Source organism: Cetorhinus maximus, unplaced genomic scaffold (genome assembly GCF_964194155.1).
Source record: "Cetorhinus maximus unplaced genomic scaffold, sCetMax3.hap1.1 HAP1_SCAFFOLD_350, whole genome shotgun sequence".
NCBI lineage: Eukaryota > Metazoa > Chordata > Chondrichthyes > Lamniformes > Cetorhinidae > Cetorhinus > Cetorhinus maximus.
Genome location: NW_027596297.1, coordinates 212922 through 229146, shown reverse-complemented (window position 1 = coordinate 229146; position 16225 = coordinate 212922). Strand labels below are relative to the sequence as shown.

Sequence of the window (16225 nt, the reverse complement as noted above, 5' to 3'; positions counted from 1 at the left end):
CCCACAATCGGAACCATCATATCCACATCCACCCTGTCAAGAACACTCAGGATCTTTCAATCAAGTCGCCTCTTAATCTTCTAAACTCCAGCGGATATAAACCTAGTCTGTCCAATCTTTCCTCATAAAATAACTTGCACATTCCTGGTATTAGTCTAGTAAGCCTTCTCTGAATTGCTTCTAATGCATTTACATCCTTCCTTAAATAAGGAGACCAATATGGACACAGTGTTCCAGATGTGGTCTCACCAGTGTTCGGTTAAACTTTTAGATTTTCATTTATCCATGTTTTCATGACGCCATCGCAGTCATTGCGCGTGTGCACGGTTTCCACCTGTATCAAAAGGGTTTCAATCAGTTGCAGGCGTCACAGTGAACCTTTCAAAGACAGTCATCGGTTTAGGTCATTTCTTTATTGGGGAATTGTTTCCTGCAGGACTGAGATTCTGTCAGCAGGTGGCGGTGGTGTGCTTTGAGACAATGAAAGACTTGCGTTCAGACAGGGTCTCAAACCATCCCAGAGACTTACCACCCGCAATGAATTTCCGCAAGTGCAGTAGCCATTTTACATGCAGCAAGATCCACAGAGAGAATATAAAAATAATAACCTGCTAAGTTCTCTTTGGCGTTCTTTTGAGGGCAGAAGGATAACTCCCCTGCTTCTTTTTCCTGTCGCCTCCGAAACATAGCTTGAAGCAGATAAGACCTTGGTTTAACATCTCACCTGAAAGGCAACACGTATGCCGATAAACAGAGCGAGCTCAATGTGGTATTTTGGAAGCGGTTCATTTAGCCTCCCGAATTTTGCGACCATTCAAATAAAGCATGTCTGATCCATACAAAATTATAATACTGTGGATGTTGGAAAGGTTGGGGACATTAGCGAGACTAAATGCTCTCCGCCCGATATTCACTTTCATTGACTTCAATGTTACAGAATATCCGCCCTGTCATTTCACAGTTGGCAAATGTGATTCCACGACTTTACGACCCCACTGATTTCCAATATCACCCCGAGTGTTGATTTGCTGCCGTGACTCTGCTCTTCCACACAATCGCTTCAAGTTTAAGGTCACTTGCTATAAATTCATGGTCAGAACAATATTTCACTGCACAGCTGGTCTCTGAGTTTTATTCTGCTACTTTGCCGGGTCCTGGTCAGAAATTGGCTTTCGCCTAAGTTGAATTCCAGCTGTGCTGTTGTCACTGTATTTGCTGCAGCTTTTTACTGAGATTAGATCTCAGGATCTTCCTCCGAGCTCCAGTGACCCCATTCCCATTGAACTGCTGCCAGCGAACGCATTTGCCTGTCTTCCATGTTAGCTCACATTGGTGGTGGCTTGTAGTATTGTCATTGGGCTAGTAACCTAGAGACAGTGCTCCGGATACCCGGGCTCGAATTGTACCAGGGCAGATAGTGGAATTGGAACTCAATAGAACTCTGGAATTAAAAAGTCTAATGAAACTATTGCTGATTGCCGTAGAAAACCATCTGGTTCCTCAACTGGTTTGGTCTACATATGACTCCAGATCCACAGCAATGTGGTTCACTCTGAAATGGCCTTGCAGGCCACTCAATTGTATCCAACTGCTAAAAAGTCAATAACAAGGAATGAAAAGGTATGGTAATAGGCAACAGAAACGACGATGGCAAATGGGGTGAAAGCCTATCGGGGGTAGGCAGGATTGTGAGGTTGAGGTTACAATCAGATCAGCCGCAAAGTTCAGTGGGCCGAATGGTCTACTCCTGCTTCTAATTCGTATCTAAGCCCAACCCTGTCGACTATTAAAATCTTCCTTGTTAACATCTAGGGGCCTGTGTCAAAATTGGGAGAGCTGCAACACAAACTCGCCAAGCAACAGCTTGAAATAGTCATCGGAATCAAACCTTGCCTTCCCCATCCCTGGGTATGTCCTACGCCATCGGCAGAACAGACCCAGCAGAGGTGGCGGCACAGTGGTATCCAGTCAGGAGGGAGTTGCCCGGAAAGTCCTCAACATTTATTCCGAACCCCATGAAGTCTCATGACAACAGGTCAAAGGTGGCCAAGGAAGCCGCCTGCTGATTATCACGTGTCACAACCCCCAACCTCAGCTGATGAATCAGCACTTGGAGGAACCACTGAGGGTGGCAAGGGTGCAAAATGCACTTTGGGTTGGGGACTTCAAAGTCCATCACCAAGAGTGGCTCAGTAGCACCACCACAGTCCGAGCTGACCGAGTCCTCAAGGACTTACCTGCTCGAGTGGGTCTGCAGCAGGTGGTGAGGGAACCAGCAAGAGGGAAAAACATAATTGACCTGATACTCACCAACCTGCTTGCTACAGATGCATCTTTCCATGACAGTATTGGTAGGAATTGTCGCTGCACATTCATTGGAGATGAAGTCCCACCTTCACACTAAGGATATCCTCCATTGTGATATGTGGCACTACCACTGTGCTAAATGGGTTAGATTTCGAACAGGTCTAACAACTCAAGACTGGGCATCCATGAGGCATTGTGAGCCAACAGCAGCAGCAGAATGGTACTCAACCATGATCTGTAACCTCATGGCCCCACATATTCCCCATTCTACCATTATCAGCAAGACAGGGGATAACCGTGGTTCAATGAAGAATGCAGGAGGGCATGCCAGGAGCAGCACCAGGCACACCTGAAAATGAGGTGCCAACCTACTTAAGCTACAACATAGGACGTAACATCATAAGTAGCAATAGAGCTAAGTCACTCCACGACCAATGGATCTGATTTAAGCTCTACAGCCCTGCCACATCCAGTCGTGACTGGTGGTGGACAATTAGATAGTTCACTGGAGGAGGAGGCTCCACAAATATCCCTATCCTCAATGATGGGGGAGTACAGTACATCAGGGAAAAAGATTAGGCTGAAGCATGCGCAGTAATCTTCAGCCAGAAGCACCAAGAGCATGATCCATCTCGGCCTCCGCCAGAGACCCCCAGCATCACAGGTGCCAGTCTTCAGCCAATTCAATTCACTCCACGTGATATCAAGGAACGGCTGAAGGCGCTGGATACTACAAAGGCTATGGGCCCTGACAATGTTCCGACAATGGTGCTGAAGGCTTGTGGTCCAGCCCCTAGCCAAGCGGTTCCAGAACAGCGACAACACTGGCATCTACCCGACAATACAGGAAATTGCCCAGGTATGTCCTGCACACAGAAAGCAGGACAAATCCATCCTGGCCAATTATTGCCTCATCAGTCTACTCACGGTCATCAGTAAAGTGATGGAAAAAGGTCACCAACAGTGCCATCAAGCAGCACTTACTCAGCAATAACCAGTTCACTGATGCCCAGTTTGGATTCCGCCAGGGTCACTCAGCTCCTGACCTCATTACAGCCTTGGTTCAAACATGGACAAAGATCTGAACACCAGAGGTGTGGTGCGACATCAAGGCAGCATTTGACCCAATGTGGCATCAAGGGACCTTAGCAAAACTGAAGTCAATGGGAACACTCCCAGCTGGTTGGAGTCATGCCTAGAACAATGAAAGATGGTTATGGTTGTTGGAGGTCAGACATCCCAGTTCCGGGGAAGCACTGCAAGAGTTCCTCAGGGTAGTGCCCTAGAACCAACCATTTCAGCTGCTTGACCAAGGACCTTCCTTCCATCATGAGGTCGGAAGTGGGGATGTTCGCTGATAATTACACAATGTTCAGCACCATTCGTGACTCCTCAGGTACTGAAGCAGTCCATGTCCAAATGAAGCGAGACCTCGATAATGTCCAGGTCTGGGCTGATAAGTGGTAAGTAACATTCACGCCACACAATTACCAGGCAATGACCATCTCCAACAAGAGACAATCTAACCAACAACCCTTGACTTTCAATGACATTGCTATCGCTGAATCCCCAAATATTAACGCCCTAGGGGGTTACCATTGACAAGGAAGTGAAGTGAACCAGCCATATAAATGCTGTGGCTGCAACAGCAGTCAGATGCTATGAATCCTGTGGTGAGTAACTCACCTCCTGTCTCCCCAGAGCCTGTCCACCATCTACAAGGCACAGGTCAGGTGTGTGATGGAATACTCTCCACTTACCTGGATGAATGCAGCTCCAACAACGCTCATCAGCTTGACAACACCCAGGGCAAAGCAGTCCCCTTGATTGGCACCACATCCACAAGCATTCACGCCTCCACCAGTAACGCACAGCAACAGCGGTGTGTGCCATCTACAAGGTGCACTGCAGAAACTTACAAAGGCTCGTTTGGCAGCACTTTCTTAACACATGACCATGAAGAAGGACCAGGGCAGCAGATACATTGTAACACCACCACCTGGAAGCTCCCCTCCAAACCACTCACCATCCTGATTTGGAAATATGTCGCCGTTCCTCTCATTGCATAAAAATCCGAGAACACCCTCCCTAACAGCACTGCGGGTGTACTAAACCATATGGACTGCAGCGTTTCAAGACGGCAGTTCACCACCATCTTCTCATGGGCAACTCGGGAGGATCAATAAATGCTGGTGTAGCCAACGACACCCAGTTGCCATAAATTAATAAAATAGAAATCTCTAGGGTCTCCTCTGAACGCCACTCACCATGGACACTGTCGATTTTCTGTGAAGAATCACTAAGTCTTCAATCACAAAGTATTTCTACTCCACATTTTCAGCTCAGCCTTTGCCTCATTCAGCACTTGAACAAAAACTTATTTTTGTTATCTTCTGGTCGGGTGTGAAGGATTGCAACCTTCTCAAGCATAAGGATACCATGACCCTCTGGATCCTACCTTCACTTCGCTTCCCTTCAACACTATTTCACCTTCAGATTTCACCATTTACCATGTATTCACGAGGCATTCTGGCCTGACCCTCCCTGACACCGAATGATCTGCCCTCAGCAAAGGCCTCAGCTTAATTCCAACACACCTACACCCCAATGAATTTGATCTTGGAAACGTTTTGACATCTTCTTCCGTCATCTCCACTCTGTGCCCATTATTTTGCTAAGAAGCTTCCTGCCACTCAGTGGAACATGTTACCCGCCTCTAATGTTCTCCTTCCACCTAGACACCTCCATATGGCCTCTGACCCGCGGTATATTTTTCATTGGCATGGAACTTGGCGTGACATCAGCTGTCTCTAATTATCTCATTCCCTCACTCACCAACCTATCTCCCTCTGAACTTGCAGCGCTCGGTTCTGTCAAGCCCAGTCATAAAATCGCCATCAAACCTGTTGACAAGTATGATGCTGATGTTGTCTGACATATTGACCTCCACCTAGCAGAGCCTGAAAACCAACTCCCTGAAACTTCTTCTTACCTCCGCTAAGCCATGACCCCATGACCAAACATCAAGCCAATGCATCTGGGACAACACTAACCTCATCTGCTTTAGAGATCTTCCCTCTACAGCCTCCAGCATTATAGTCCTGCAACCACAACAGCCCGCTTCTCCCTCCTTCCCAAAATCTACAAGAGGATTGCTCTCATTGATCTATTGTTTCAGGCTGTCCCTGTCCCACTGAACTGAGGCCTACCTATTTTGCCATTATTTCTCCCTCCCCTTGTGGATTCTCTTCCAACCTGCATCAGTGACTTTTCCATTGCCCTACATCACTCCAACTGTTTCCAGTTTCCAGATCCTATTTTCTCTTCTTCACCACGGACATCCAATTTTACAGGTCCATCCCCCATCAAGCTGGCCTGAGAGATTTCCACTTTGCCCTGGAATGGAGGCCCAACCGGTCCCATTCACCATCACCCTTCTCCACCAGGCTGAACTTGTTTTCATATTGAACAACTTCTTCTTCACTTCCTGCAAATCAAAGCTGTTTCTATGGGTTACCCCCATGTGTATTTTATATGCCTGACGTTTTGTGGATGATGTGGAGCTCTCCTTGTTTCAGTCTTCAGGCTCCTTCCCTCATTCCTATTCCAGGATATCGCCGTCTCCTGAATAAATTTCATTATTTTGATTTGAATTTCCACCTTCACCTGGTCCATCTCTTCCCTTCCCTTCCTTGATTTCTCTGCCTCCCCTTCTGAAGATAGGCTACGAGCAACATGCATCACCAGGCCACAAACTCCCACACCTACCTTGACTTCACTTCCTCACAATCACCTTCCTGTACGGGCTCTTTTCCATTCTCCAAGTTTCTCCATTTCATCTGTTCAGAAAATAGAACCATGTATATTAGCTCTTATAACATGTTTTCCTTTTTCCTCAACTAAGGATACCCTCTCTCCTCCCTATCCCCCCGCCACCCCCTCCTACCTCCACCGTCGTTGAAAGGGCCCCCCACCGTCTCTGATCTATTTCGTGCCGTTCTTCTTCTCCCTCCCCTAACATCACTAGATTTCTCCTTGTCTTCACCTTCCACCCCTCTCGTCTCCATATTGAACCATCATTCTCCACTATTTCCACCACCTGCAGTGTGATGCCACCACCAAACAATATTTCACTGCTTTCCCCTTTTAGTATTCCGAAGTGTCTGTTTCACCTGCAAATCTCTGGTCCATTACAGCCCCAACATCCCCTCCCTTTCCAACAGCACCTTTCTATGCAAACACAAGAAATGCAACACCTGCCCTTTTACATCCTGCCTTCTCACCATTCAAAGCCCCAAAAGCTCCTCCTAAGTGAAACATCAATTTACTTGTACTCCTTCCAATGTATTATACTTTACTTGGTGCTCATGATACGGTTGCCTCTACATTGACCACACTCAGACTGAGTGACCATCTTGTGGAAAAGCTTCATTCGCTCTGCAGGCATGACCCTGAGCTTCGTGTTGCTTGTCATTTTAATTCTCCGCTTTGCTCCCACTCTGGTCTGTCTGTCCCTGGCCTGTTACAGTTTCCAATGAACTCAACACAGCCTCGACAAAAAGCACCTCATATTTCGTCTCAGCTCCCTACAGCAACACTGAGTTGAACAAAATTAGATCATAACCTCTGCCTACATTTTGTGCCCTTTCTTTCCTTCTTCCTTCACTTTGCATTAGGCGGCTGTTATCCATCCATTCACACCCCATTTCAACACATTCCTTGTTTCTTTACAGTACTCATTACCAGAAAACCTTCTGTCTTCAACCCTACCGCAGAACTACCTACGGGGTTTCCGGGGGGCGGAGGGTGGGGGGGGTTCCTTGCTCTGAAATAATTGCCCGATATGTCTCGCTACATTGCAACAGTGCGTATATTCCAAATGCATTTCCTGGGTCTTACAAGTATTTTCGGACGACTCGATTTCGTGAAAGGCGCTAAATAAATGCAGGTCTTTTTCTTTCTAGTGGTTAATTCAAATGGAATCTGACGGCCCAAATCCCTCTAAAGCTCTTCCCAGTGCCTGTTATCAAAATAACTCCTTAACATTTACGGTAATTGATATTTTAGGGTGAGCGGCTACCATGATTAACAGATTTCAGTTTATGGATCGGGATTTACACCATGTTTCTCTGGATGGTTTATAACCGTCAGCAAGTACCTCTGGAGCAAAGTGCGATAGAATCGCAAACCTCGCCCGTCTCCGCCTCCTCCCTCTCTCCAATCTTTCTCTCCACCCACTGCCAACTCTCCATGGACTTTCACCCTCCCTGGCTGGGTTCAATCATTCTCCATTTTCTTAACCTGTGCATCGCTCTCACCACTCTCTGCCTTGTTTTCCCATGTAAAACACTACGGCACATGGTTTAGTAATAACAATAACTACCCGAGCATTTAGGTGAATTTCGTCGACAAATCCGTGATCTGAAGGTGTTCGACAGCGCAGTAAAGTCGAAACTGAAATCGGATTGAATCAGCAGTTGTTGAGTGTGAACATGGCTTCTAAACAGCAGGGAGAAAATTTCACAGAGGATTTATATTGTTCAATTTGTCTTGATTTCTTCACCGATCCGGTAATACTGGATTGTGGACACAACTTCTGCCGATCCTGTATCACCCAGTGTTGGGAAAAGAAAGACATAAACCCCTGCCCAGAATGTAGAGAGGTGTTTCCGGAAATAAACCTCAGGGTAAATCGGGCCTTAGCGAATCTGGCCGAGAAAGCTCGAAAATTAAAGCTGAATCCGAAAGAGAAAGAAAGTAAACTTCACTGTGAGAAACATCAAGAAGAACTGAAGCTGTTTTGTGAAACTGACAAGAAATTGATCTGTTTGATTTGTAGAGATTCGCGGGAACACAGAGAGCACCGCTTCCTGCCGATCGATGAAGCTGTTGAAATCTACAAGGTAAAAGGGGAAATATTTTACACAAGGATAGTTTTATCACATTTTCATGGTCTAATACTCTCATTCTGTGATTTTCTCTCCCAATCCCAGGATCAGCTGAAATCTTCCTTAGATTCTCTCACAGAGAAGAAATCGGCGGTTCTAGAAACGGAACAGAAACAGAAACGGAAGATTTCCGAAGTTAGGGTAAGGCCTCACTGTGCTGATTTTCTGGGATCTCGGTTAGTTTTGTTCCCTTTATCGCGGGACATTAACTATGTTTCGTATTTCATTTGGTAGGAACAGTCGAGCAGTCTGCAGACACACATCACATCCGAGTTCACTAAAATGCATCAGATTCTCACTGAGAAAGAGGAGCGTTTACTCAGAGATCTCATGGAAGAAGAGGAGCGGATTCTAGAAGCAATGGCGAAAAACCTTCGAGAGATTCAGGAGAATTTAAATTCTATTGAGGAGAAGCTCTCAAAAGTTCAGAAACAGATGGAGCAAAAAGACGAGTTGATATTTTTGAAGGTGAGGGAACATATTGCGGGTCAGTTCAATGAGGCTTCACACAGTCACAAAATAACTGGTAACTGAAATAAATATAGAATGTACTGAAAAAATAAAATCTGAGTTAAACAAATTTCTGTCTGTTTTGTGCAGTTCTGAGGTCTCCCCGAAATAATCGGCTTCCACATTGTCTGCAGATTCCCGGGAATACTTGTACCGTCCCGAGAATGAATTTTCTTGATCTTCACACTTGCTTTGTGATTATTTCCGTGTTGCCAAGTTTAATTTTCTCCTGGAACGCCCATTTCGATCCAGTTGCAGCTCATGTTGTGTGTGTGTGGGTGTGTTTGGTACGGTGTGTGAGAGTCACTGTGTCTGTGAGAAGGACTGATGTTGAGTTCCAGTTTATTTGACTCTCCACAATCTTCCTTCCAAAATGCATCACTTTACACTTCCGTGTTAAATCTCATCTGCTCTGACCAGCCGCCCTGTTTATGTCCTCCTGAACTGTGTGCAGGTCAACTCATTACAGAAAGGATTTAATTGCATTAGGACACAGAGGAGATTTACGAGGATGTGACCAGGAATGGAAAAATGCAGCTACGAGGAAAGATTGGATAGACTGGGGATGTTCTCCCTGGAACAGAGGAGGCTGAGGGGAGATTTGAGATATACAGAATTGTGAGGGGCCTGATAGAGTGGGTGGGGAGGGGCCTATTTACTTACCAGAGAGGTCAGTGACGAGGGGGCACAGGTTTAAAGTGTTGGATAGAAAGATGAGAGAGGAGATGAGGAAAATATTTTACACCCAGAGGGTTGTGGGATCTGGAACTCACTGCCTGAAAGGGTAGTAGAGGCAGAAACCCTGAACTCATTTAAAAGCTGTCTGGATATTGACATCAAGTGCTGTAACCTGCAGGGGTTGTGGACCAAATGATGTAAAGTGCGATTAGGCTGGGTGGTTTGTTTACATCTGGCGCAGACACGATGGGCCAAGTGGCCTCTTTCTGTGCCGTAAACTTTCTATGATTCTAAATCTGTTACTTTGCTCCTCACTGTTGGTGATTCATTTTTTTCAGGAGGAAGCTTGTCGGAAGAGAAGGTAGGACATGCTCTCTACTGAAACTCTGCACAGTTTGGTAAAATAACTCAGAAAGGTTTTGTTATGATTTTTTTTCTAGTTACCATCGCAACATTAAAGGGTCATTCATCGGGCGACAGTAGCTCTGTTTATAGTTTAAGCACTAGTGTTTTATTATAATGACAAACTTTATTCCAGCCGTTAGATGAGATTTCATGTAACTGGTCTACATTATTGTATTAAATTACAAGATTCCATGCAGTCCCGAAGTGCTCACTTCCAGGCTGCATACTGCTGTTACTGTGGCTGTGACCTTCCGACTGACCCTGAGAGAGCCACACCATCCATGTTTCCATGGTGTCAACCATCCATGTCCCTGCAAGGCTCCTGATCAAAACGAGACAGTCACATGTTAATGGGGGAATGGGTTTTGTTTTTATTCCAATATAGAATCTTGATCTGCATCCTTAACACCAGCAAAACATACCCAGCAGATGTGGCGGCACTGTGGCATAAAGCTTGATGGGAGTTGCGCTGGGAGGCCATAACATTGACTCCAGAGCCCATGAACCTGGACAAGGAAACCTGCAGATTATCTTTTACCCACCCATCCGCCACACCTCAGCCCCTAACCCCTGCCTCAGCTGATGAATCAGCACTCCTCCACGTTGAACTTCACTTGGAGGAAGCACTGAGTGGCAAGGGTGTAGAATGTACACTGGATGGGATTCAGTGTCCATCACCAAGATTGGCTCGGTCGTGGAACTACCTCCCTAGAGCACTGTGAGCGTACCTAAACCACATAGACTGCAGCAGTTCAAAGAGGCAGCTCACCACCACCTTGTGAAGGGCAATTAGGGGGGCAATAAATGCTGGCCTCACCAGCGATGCCCACATCTCATGCATTGATAAAAAAAAATTACGACTACTGGCCGAGCTGGCTATGCCCCAATGGACATAGCTGCTAGACTGGGTCTGCGGCAGGTGGTGAGGGAACCAACAAGAGGGAAAAACATACTTGACCTCATCCTCGCTGATCTGCCTCCGAACATGCATCTGTCCATGGCTGTATCAGTAGGAGTGACCACCACACAGTCTTTGTGGTGATGAACTCCTGCCTTCAGATTGGGGATACCCACACACAAGACTGGGCATCCATGGAGCGCTGTGGGCTATCAGCAGCAGCAAAATTGTACTCAACCACACTCTGTAACTTCGTGGCTCGGCATGTCCCCAACTCTACCCTTACCACCAAGCCAGGGAATTAACCCTGGTTCAATGAAAGCCCAGATTTTCCAGCCCTGTCGCTGGTGGGACCCGCCGTGGGCAAGGCAGCAGCCCAGCCACAAGGCCATTGACTGGCGGTGGGACTGGAAGATCGCGGCGGCGGGCGGGTGCGGAAAACTCCGCCTTTTCAGGAGGGCATGCCAGGAGCAGCACCATTTATACCTAAAAAGGAGGTGTCAACTTAGTGAAGCCAGGACTCAGGATGACTTACATGTCAGACAGCATAAGCCACATGCGATAGACACAGCTAAGCGATCCAACAACCAATGGATCAGATCTAAGTTGTGCAGTCCTGGCACTTCCAGCCGTGCATGGTGGTGGACAATAAAATAACTAATTGGGGGAGGAGTCTCCACAAATATCCCGCCCTCAATGATGGGGGAGCCCAGCACATCATTGCAAAAGATTAAGGATGAAGCTTTTGCTATAATCTTTAGCCAGATGTGCCCAGTGGATGATCCATCTCGGCCATCTCCAGAAGTTCCCAGCCTACCAGTCTTCAGCCAATTCGATTCATTCCATGTGACATCAAGAAACCTAATTCTGGGGAATGAAGCCGGACAGGTGGCTGAGATGGTGGTGGGGGAGCATTTTAGTGATAGCGACCACAACATGGTACAGTTTAAGTTTGTAATGGACAAAGAAATAGACAAGTTGCAAAAAAAAAATGGTTTTGGATTTGGGGAGAGTGGATTTTCGTAAAATAAGACAAGATCTGGCCAAGGTAAACTGGGAACAGCTACTTGTGGGGAAATCTACAGAGGAGCAATGGGGTGCGTTCAAAAAGGAAATGGGGAGGGTACAGGCTCAACATGTTCCCTCTAGGGTGATAGGAAAGTGTAACGAGCCCAGAGAACCATGGATGACCTGAGATATTCAGGATACGATAAGAAGGAAAAGAGAGGCTTTTAGGAGGTACAAGGAAAGCAAATCAGTGGAGGCATTAATGGAGTACAGACAGTGCAGGGTGGAGCTTTAGAAAGCAATTAGGAAAGCAAAGAGGGCACATAAGGGACCAAGGGGGCCATCAATGGGTGGAGCCAGAGGACATCGCTAGAATGTTGAATGAATATTTTACATCTGCCTTCACCCAAGAGAATGAAAATGAAGGTATCGAGCTCGGGGAGAGAGACTGCGAGGTTCTTCTGCAAATTGATATAGGGAGTGACAAGATATTGGAGGTGTTGGCATGCTTAAAAGTGGACAGATCTCCAGGTCTAGATGATTTGTGTCCCAGACGGCTGAGGGAGGCAAGGGAGGAGATCGCAGGGGCTCTGACCCAAATTTTTAATTCGTCTCTGGACACAGGGGAGGTGACTGAGGACTGGAGAACAGCTAATGTGGTTCCGCTATTTTCGAAGGGTTGTAGAGAAAAGCCAGGGAACCACTAGCCAGTGAGTCTCACGTCAGTGGTAGGGAAACTATTGGAGAAATTTCTGAAGGAGAGTATCTATCTCCACTTGGAGTGGCAAGGTTTGATCATGGATAGTCAGCGTAGCTTTGTCAGAGGGAGGTCATACCTTACAAATTTGATTGAATTTTTTGAGGAGGTGACTAGGTGTGTAGGTGAGGGTAGTGTAGTTGATGTAGTTTATATGGATTTCAGCAAAACCTTTGACAAGGTCCCACATGGAAGACTTATAAGGAAGGCAAATGCACATGGGATACAGGGTAATGTGATAAGTTGGATTCAAAATTGGCTTAGTTGTAGGAGAGAGAGGGTGATGACAGAGGGATGCTTTATTGACTGGAAGCCAGTGTCCAGTGGCATACCACAGGGATCTGTGCTGGGTCCCCTATTATTTGTCATTTATATAAATATCATAGATGACTATGTGGGGGGTACGATTAGGATGTTCGCGGATGACTCAAAAATTGGCCAGGTGGTTAATAGTGAGATTGAGTGTCTTGAGCTACAAGAAGATATAGACGGGCTGGTCAAATGGGCAGATGGAATTTAACCCTGAAAAGTGTGAGGTGATACACTTTTGAAGGAGTAATTTGATAAGGAAGTATTCAATGAACGGCATGACACTATGAAGTTCTGAGTTACAAAGGGACCTTGGTGTTTGTGTCTATAGATCTCTGAAGGTGGAGGAGCATGTTAGTGGGGTGGTGAAAAAGGCATATGGGACATTTGCCTTTATCAATCGAAGCATAGATTACAAATGTAGGGAAGTCATGTTGGAATCGTATAGAACCTTGGTGAGTCCACAGCTGGAGTACTGTGTGCAGTTCTGGTCACCACATTAAAGGAAGGATGTGATTGCAATGGAGGAGATGCAGAGAAGATTCACCAGGATGTTGCCTGAGATGAAATATTTAAGTTATAAAGAGAGGTTGGATAGGTTTGAGTTGTTTTCATTGGAGCAGAAAAGACTGAGGGGCGACCTGATCGTGGTGTACAAGATTATGAGGGGCATGGACAGGGTGCAGCTGTTGCCCCTAGTTGAAGGGCCAGTCACAAGGGGACTTAAGTTCAAAGTGAGGGGCAAGAGCTTTAGGGGTCTGTGAGGAAAAGGTTTTTTACCCAGAGGGTGGTGACGATCTGGAATGCACAGCCTGGGAGGATAGTGGAGGCGGGTTGCCTCACGTCCTTTAAAAAGTACCTGGATGAGCACTTGGCACTTCATAACATTCAAGGCTATGGGCCAAGTGCTGGTAAAGGGGATTAGGTAGGTAGGTCAGGTGTTTCTCATGTGTCGGTGCAGATTCGATGGGCTGAAGTGCCTCTTCTGCACTGTGTGATTCTGTGATTCTTTGAATCCTCTAATATCACCATCCTGGGGGTTACAATTGACCAGAAACTGAACTGGATTTGCTGTATAAATACTGTGGCTACAAGGGCAGTTCAGAGACTAGGAATCCTGTAATGACTAACTCGCCTCCTGACTCCCCAAAACCTGTCCACCATCCAGAAGAAAAAAGTCAGGAGTGTGATGGAATACTTTCCACTTGTCTGAATGAGTGCTGCTCCAATAACATTCAAAAAGTTTGACACCATCCAGGACAAAGAAGCCCACTTGATTGGCATCTCATCCACAAACATTAATTCTCTCCAACACTGACGCAAAGGCAGCAGTGTGTACCATCTACACGATGTACTGCAGGGCCTCACCAAGGCTCTTTAGACAGCACCTTCCAAACCCACAACTGCTGATGGACAAGGGCAGCAGATGCATGGGAACACCACTACCTGGAAGTTCCCCTCCAAGCCTCACACTATCCGGACTTGGAAATATATCACCGTTTCTTCACTGTCACTGGGTCAAAGTCCTGGAACTCCCTCCCTAACAGCACCATGGGTGTACCTACAACACGTGGACTGCAGCGGTTCAAGAAGGCAGCTCACCACCACCTTCTGAAGGTGCAATAAGGGATGGGCAACAAATGCTGGCATAGCAGTGAAGGCCACATCCCATGAATGAATTAGAAAAATCAACACAACAGCTGAAACTTGTTTTAAGATATACAGCAAAACTGACACCGAACCACAAGGAGATATTAATACCAATGACGGAGGTATGTTTTAAAGCGTATTAAAGGAAGAAAGAGAGATAGAAAGGCAGAAAGCTTTCAGAATTTCAGAGTTCAGGGCCTTGGCAGCTGAAGGTCGACTTGCCAATTGTGGAGCGATTAAAATCAGGGATATTCAAGAGGCCAGAAGTAGAGGAGCGCAGGTGTCTCGGAGAGTTGTGTAGATGTTTTCAGCCTTTGCCTTTATTCTACAAGCTTTGTTTGTAATACAGCAAGTAGACAGGCTAAATGTTTATCTTCTCCTGTGATTTGTCATATCCCGGTAACTGATCTGTTATGGGCTATGGGCCTTTTTCAGGACATGGGTATTTCCATACTCTGCCCTTGCATTTCATGTCTAAAATCATGCCTAAAGTGTTCTAATATGATGAATTTATCATATAAACTGTTTCATATTAACAGGATTAGTGATGAAGGTAATGTTCTCTCAGTGTCTGATGCTGCCCTGACTATCGGAAAGTTCAAAGGCCCTCTACAGTACACAGCGTGGAGGGAAATGATAAACTTCATCAATCCCGGTAAAACTCCTATATTAATTTTCTTGATCACAGGCCCAACATTACACACTCACATTGCCGGTTGTTAATCCCTGGAGACTCTCAATTCTTATATTTTGCTTTCTGTGGTTTCCTCTGGGTAAGTGTCTGAAGCCATCAGCACTGTGTGTCAAAGCAGTGAGGGGATCTGTGTAACCAGAGGAATAGAGCACGGATCTCAGGATGTGAAATAGAATTTGTAGAGGAGATTGGACTGGAATTCTGGGTACATTTTTCATCAATGTATAATCAGGAAGTCATGCAGACTTTGAAGAGAATGTGTGAAAAGAGAGCGAATGCGTGAAGTGGAATTAAACTCCTTAGTCACGAGGAAGTGAGTTTGCACTGTAAAAGGGAGGACACCAGGCGTTTTATCCAAGTGTTCAAGATTGAAACAGTACAGAGGGGATAAACTTTCATAGTTTTCACACAATCACAGAGTCTGCATCAATGTAAGGATAACGACAAATTTAGAAAAGGGAGGGGACACAGCGCTTTGGGTTGAACGAGGCTGATTTTTTGAGTGACCCCATTAATCGAGCAGGTAGTGAACCAGTGAACCCACTGCTCTGTCTACGAACTTGATAAGAAGCCCAGCCCATTCTGAGGATTGAGCTGAAGTACAATGTCATTGTCCAGTTTGTCATAGGTCTGTTGTGTGGAAAGGTGCTCGGTGGTTAGACAGTGGTGGGCGGGGATGTGGGAGAAACAAGAAATCCGATGTTCCTCCAGTGAGGGGTTGTGGTAGTTCGATCATCATAAGGTCATAAGAAATAGGCGCAGGAATAATCCATTTGCTCAACCTGCTCTGCCATTTGATAAGATCATGGCTCTTGTAACTGTGGCCTTAAGTGCCCTTTTTTCCTGTCCCCTGTAGCCCTTCACTCCACTAACGATCAAAAACCTGTCTAATTCAGCCCTGACTAAATAAAACAACTTTGTCTCCATTGCTCTCTGTGGAAGAGAATTGCAAAGGCTAACATCCCTCCAAGAGAAGAAATTCCCTCTCATCTCTGTCATAAAAGGGAGACAGACCCCTTATTTATAAACTATTTCCCCTGCTTCTAGATTCCCACACTAAT

At 46.0% G+C, this 16225-nt stretch overlaps 1 protein-coding gene across 1 annotated transcript in view; it reads left to right on the top strand.

Moving 5' to 3' along the window:
• Positions 1-7697: 7697 nt before the first annotated feature.
• The window catches only part of LOC144673349 (zinc-binding protein A33-like), a 28331-nt gene continuing 19803 nt past the window's right edge, over positions 7698-16225 (top strand). The window contains exons 1-4 of the mRNA XM_078535243.1: positions 7698-8210; positions 8301-8396; positions 8490-8746; positions 15010-15125. Coding sequence (XP_078391369.1) covers positions 7800-8210; positions 8301-8396; positions 8490-8746; positions 15010-15125 — 880 coding nt within the window. The 5' untranslated portion in view covers positions 7698-7799. The remainder of the gene's footprint in view (positions 8211-8300; positions 8397-8489; positions 8747-15009; positions 15126-16225) is intronic.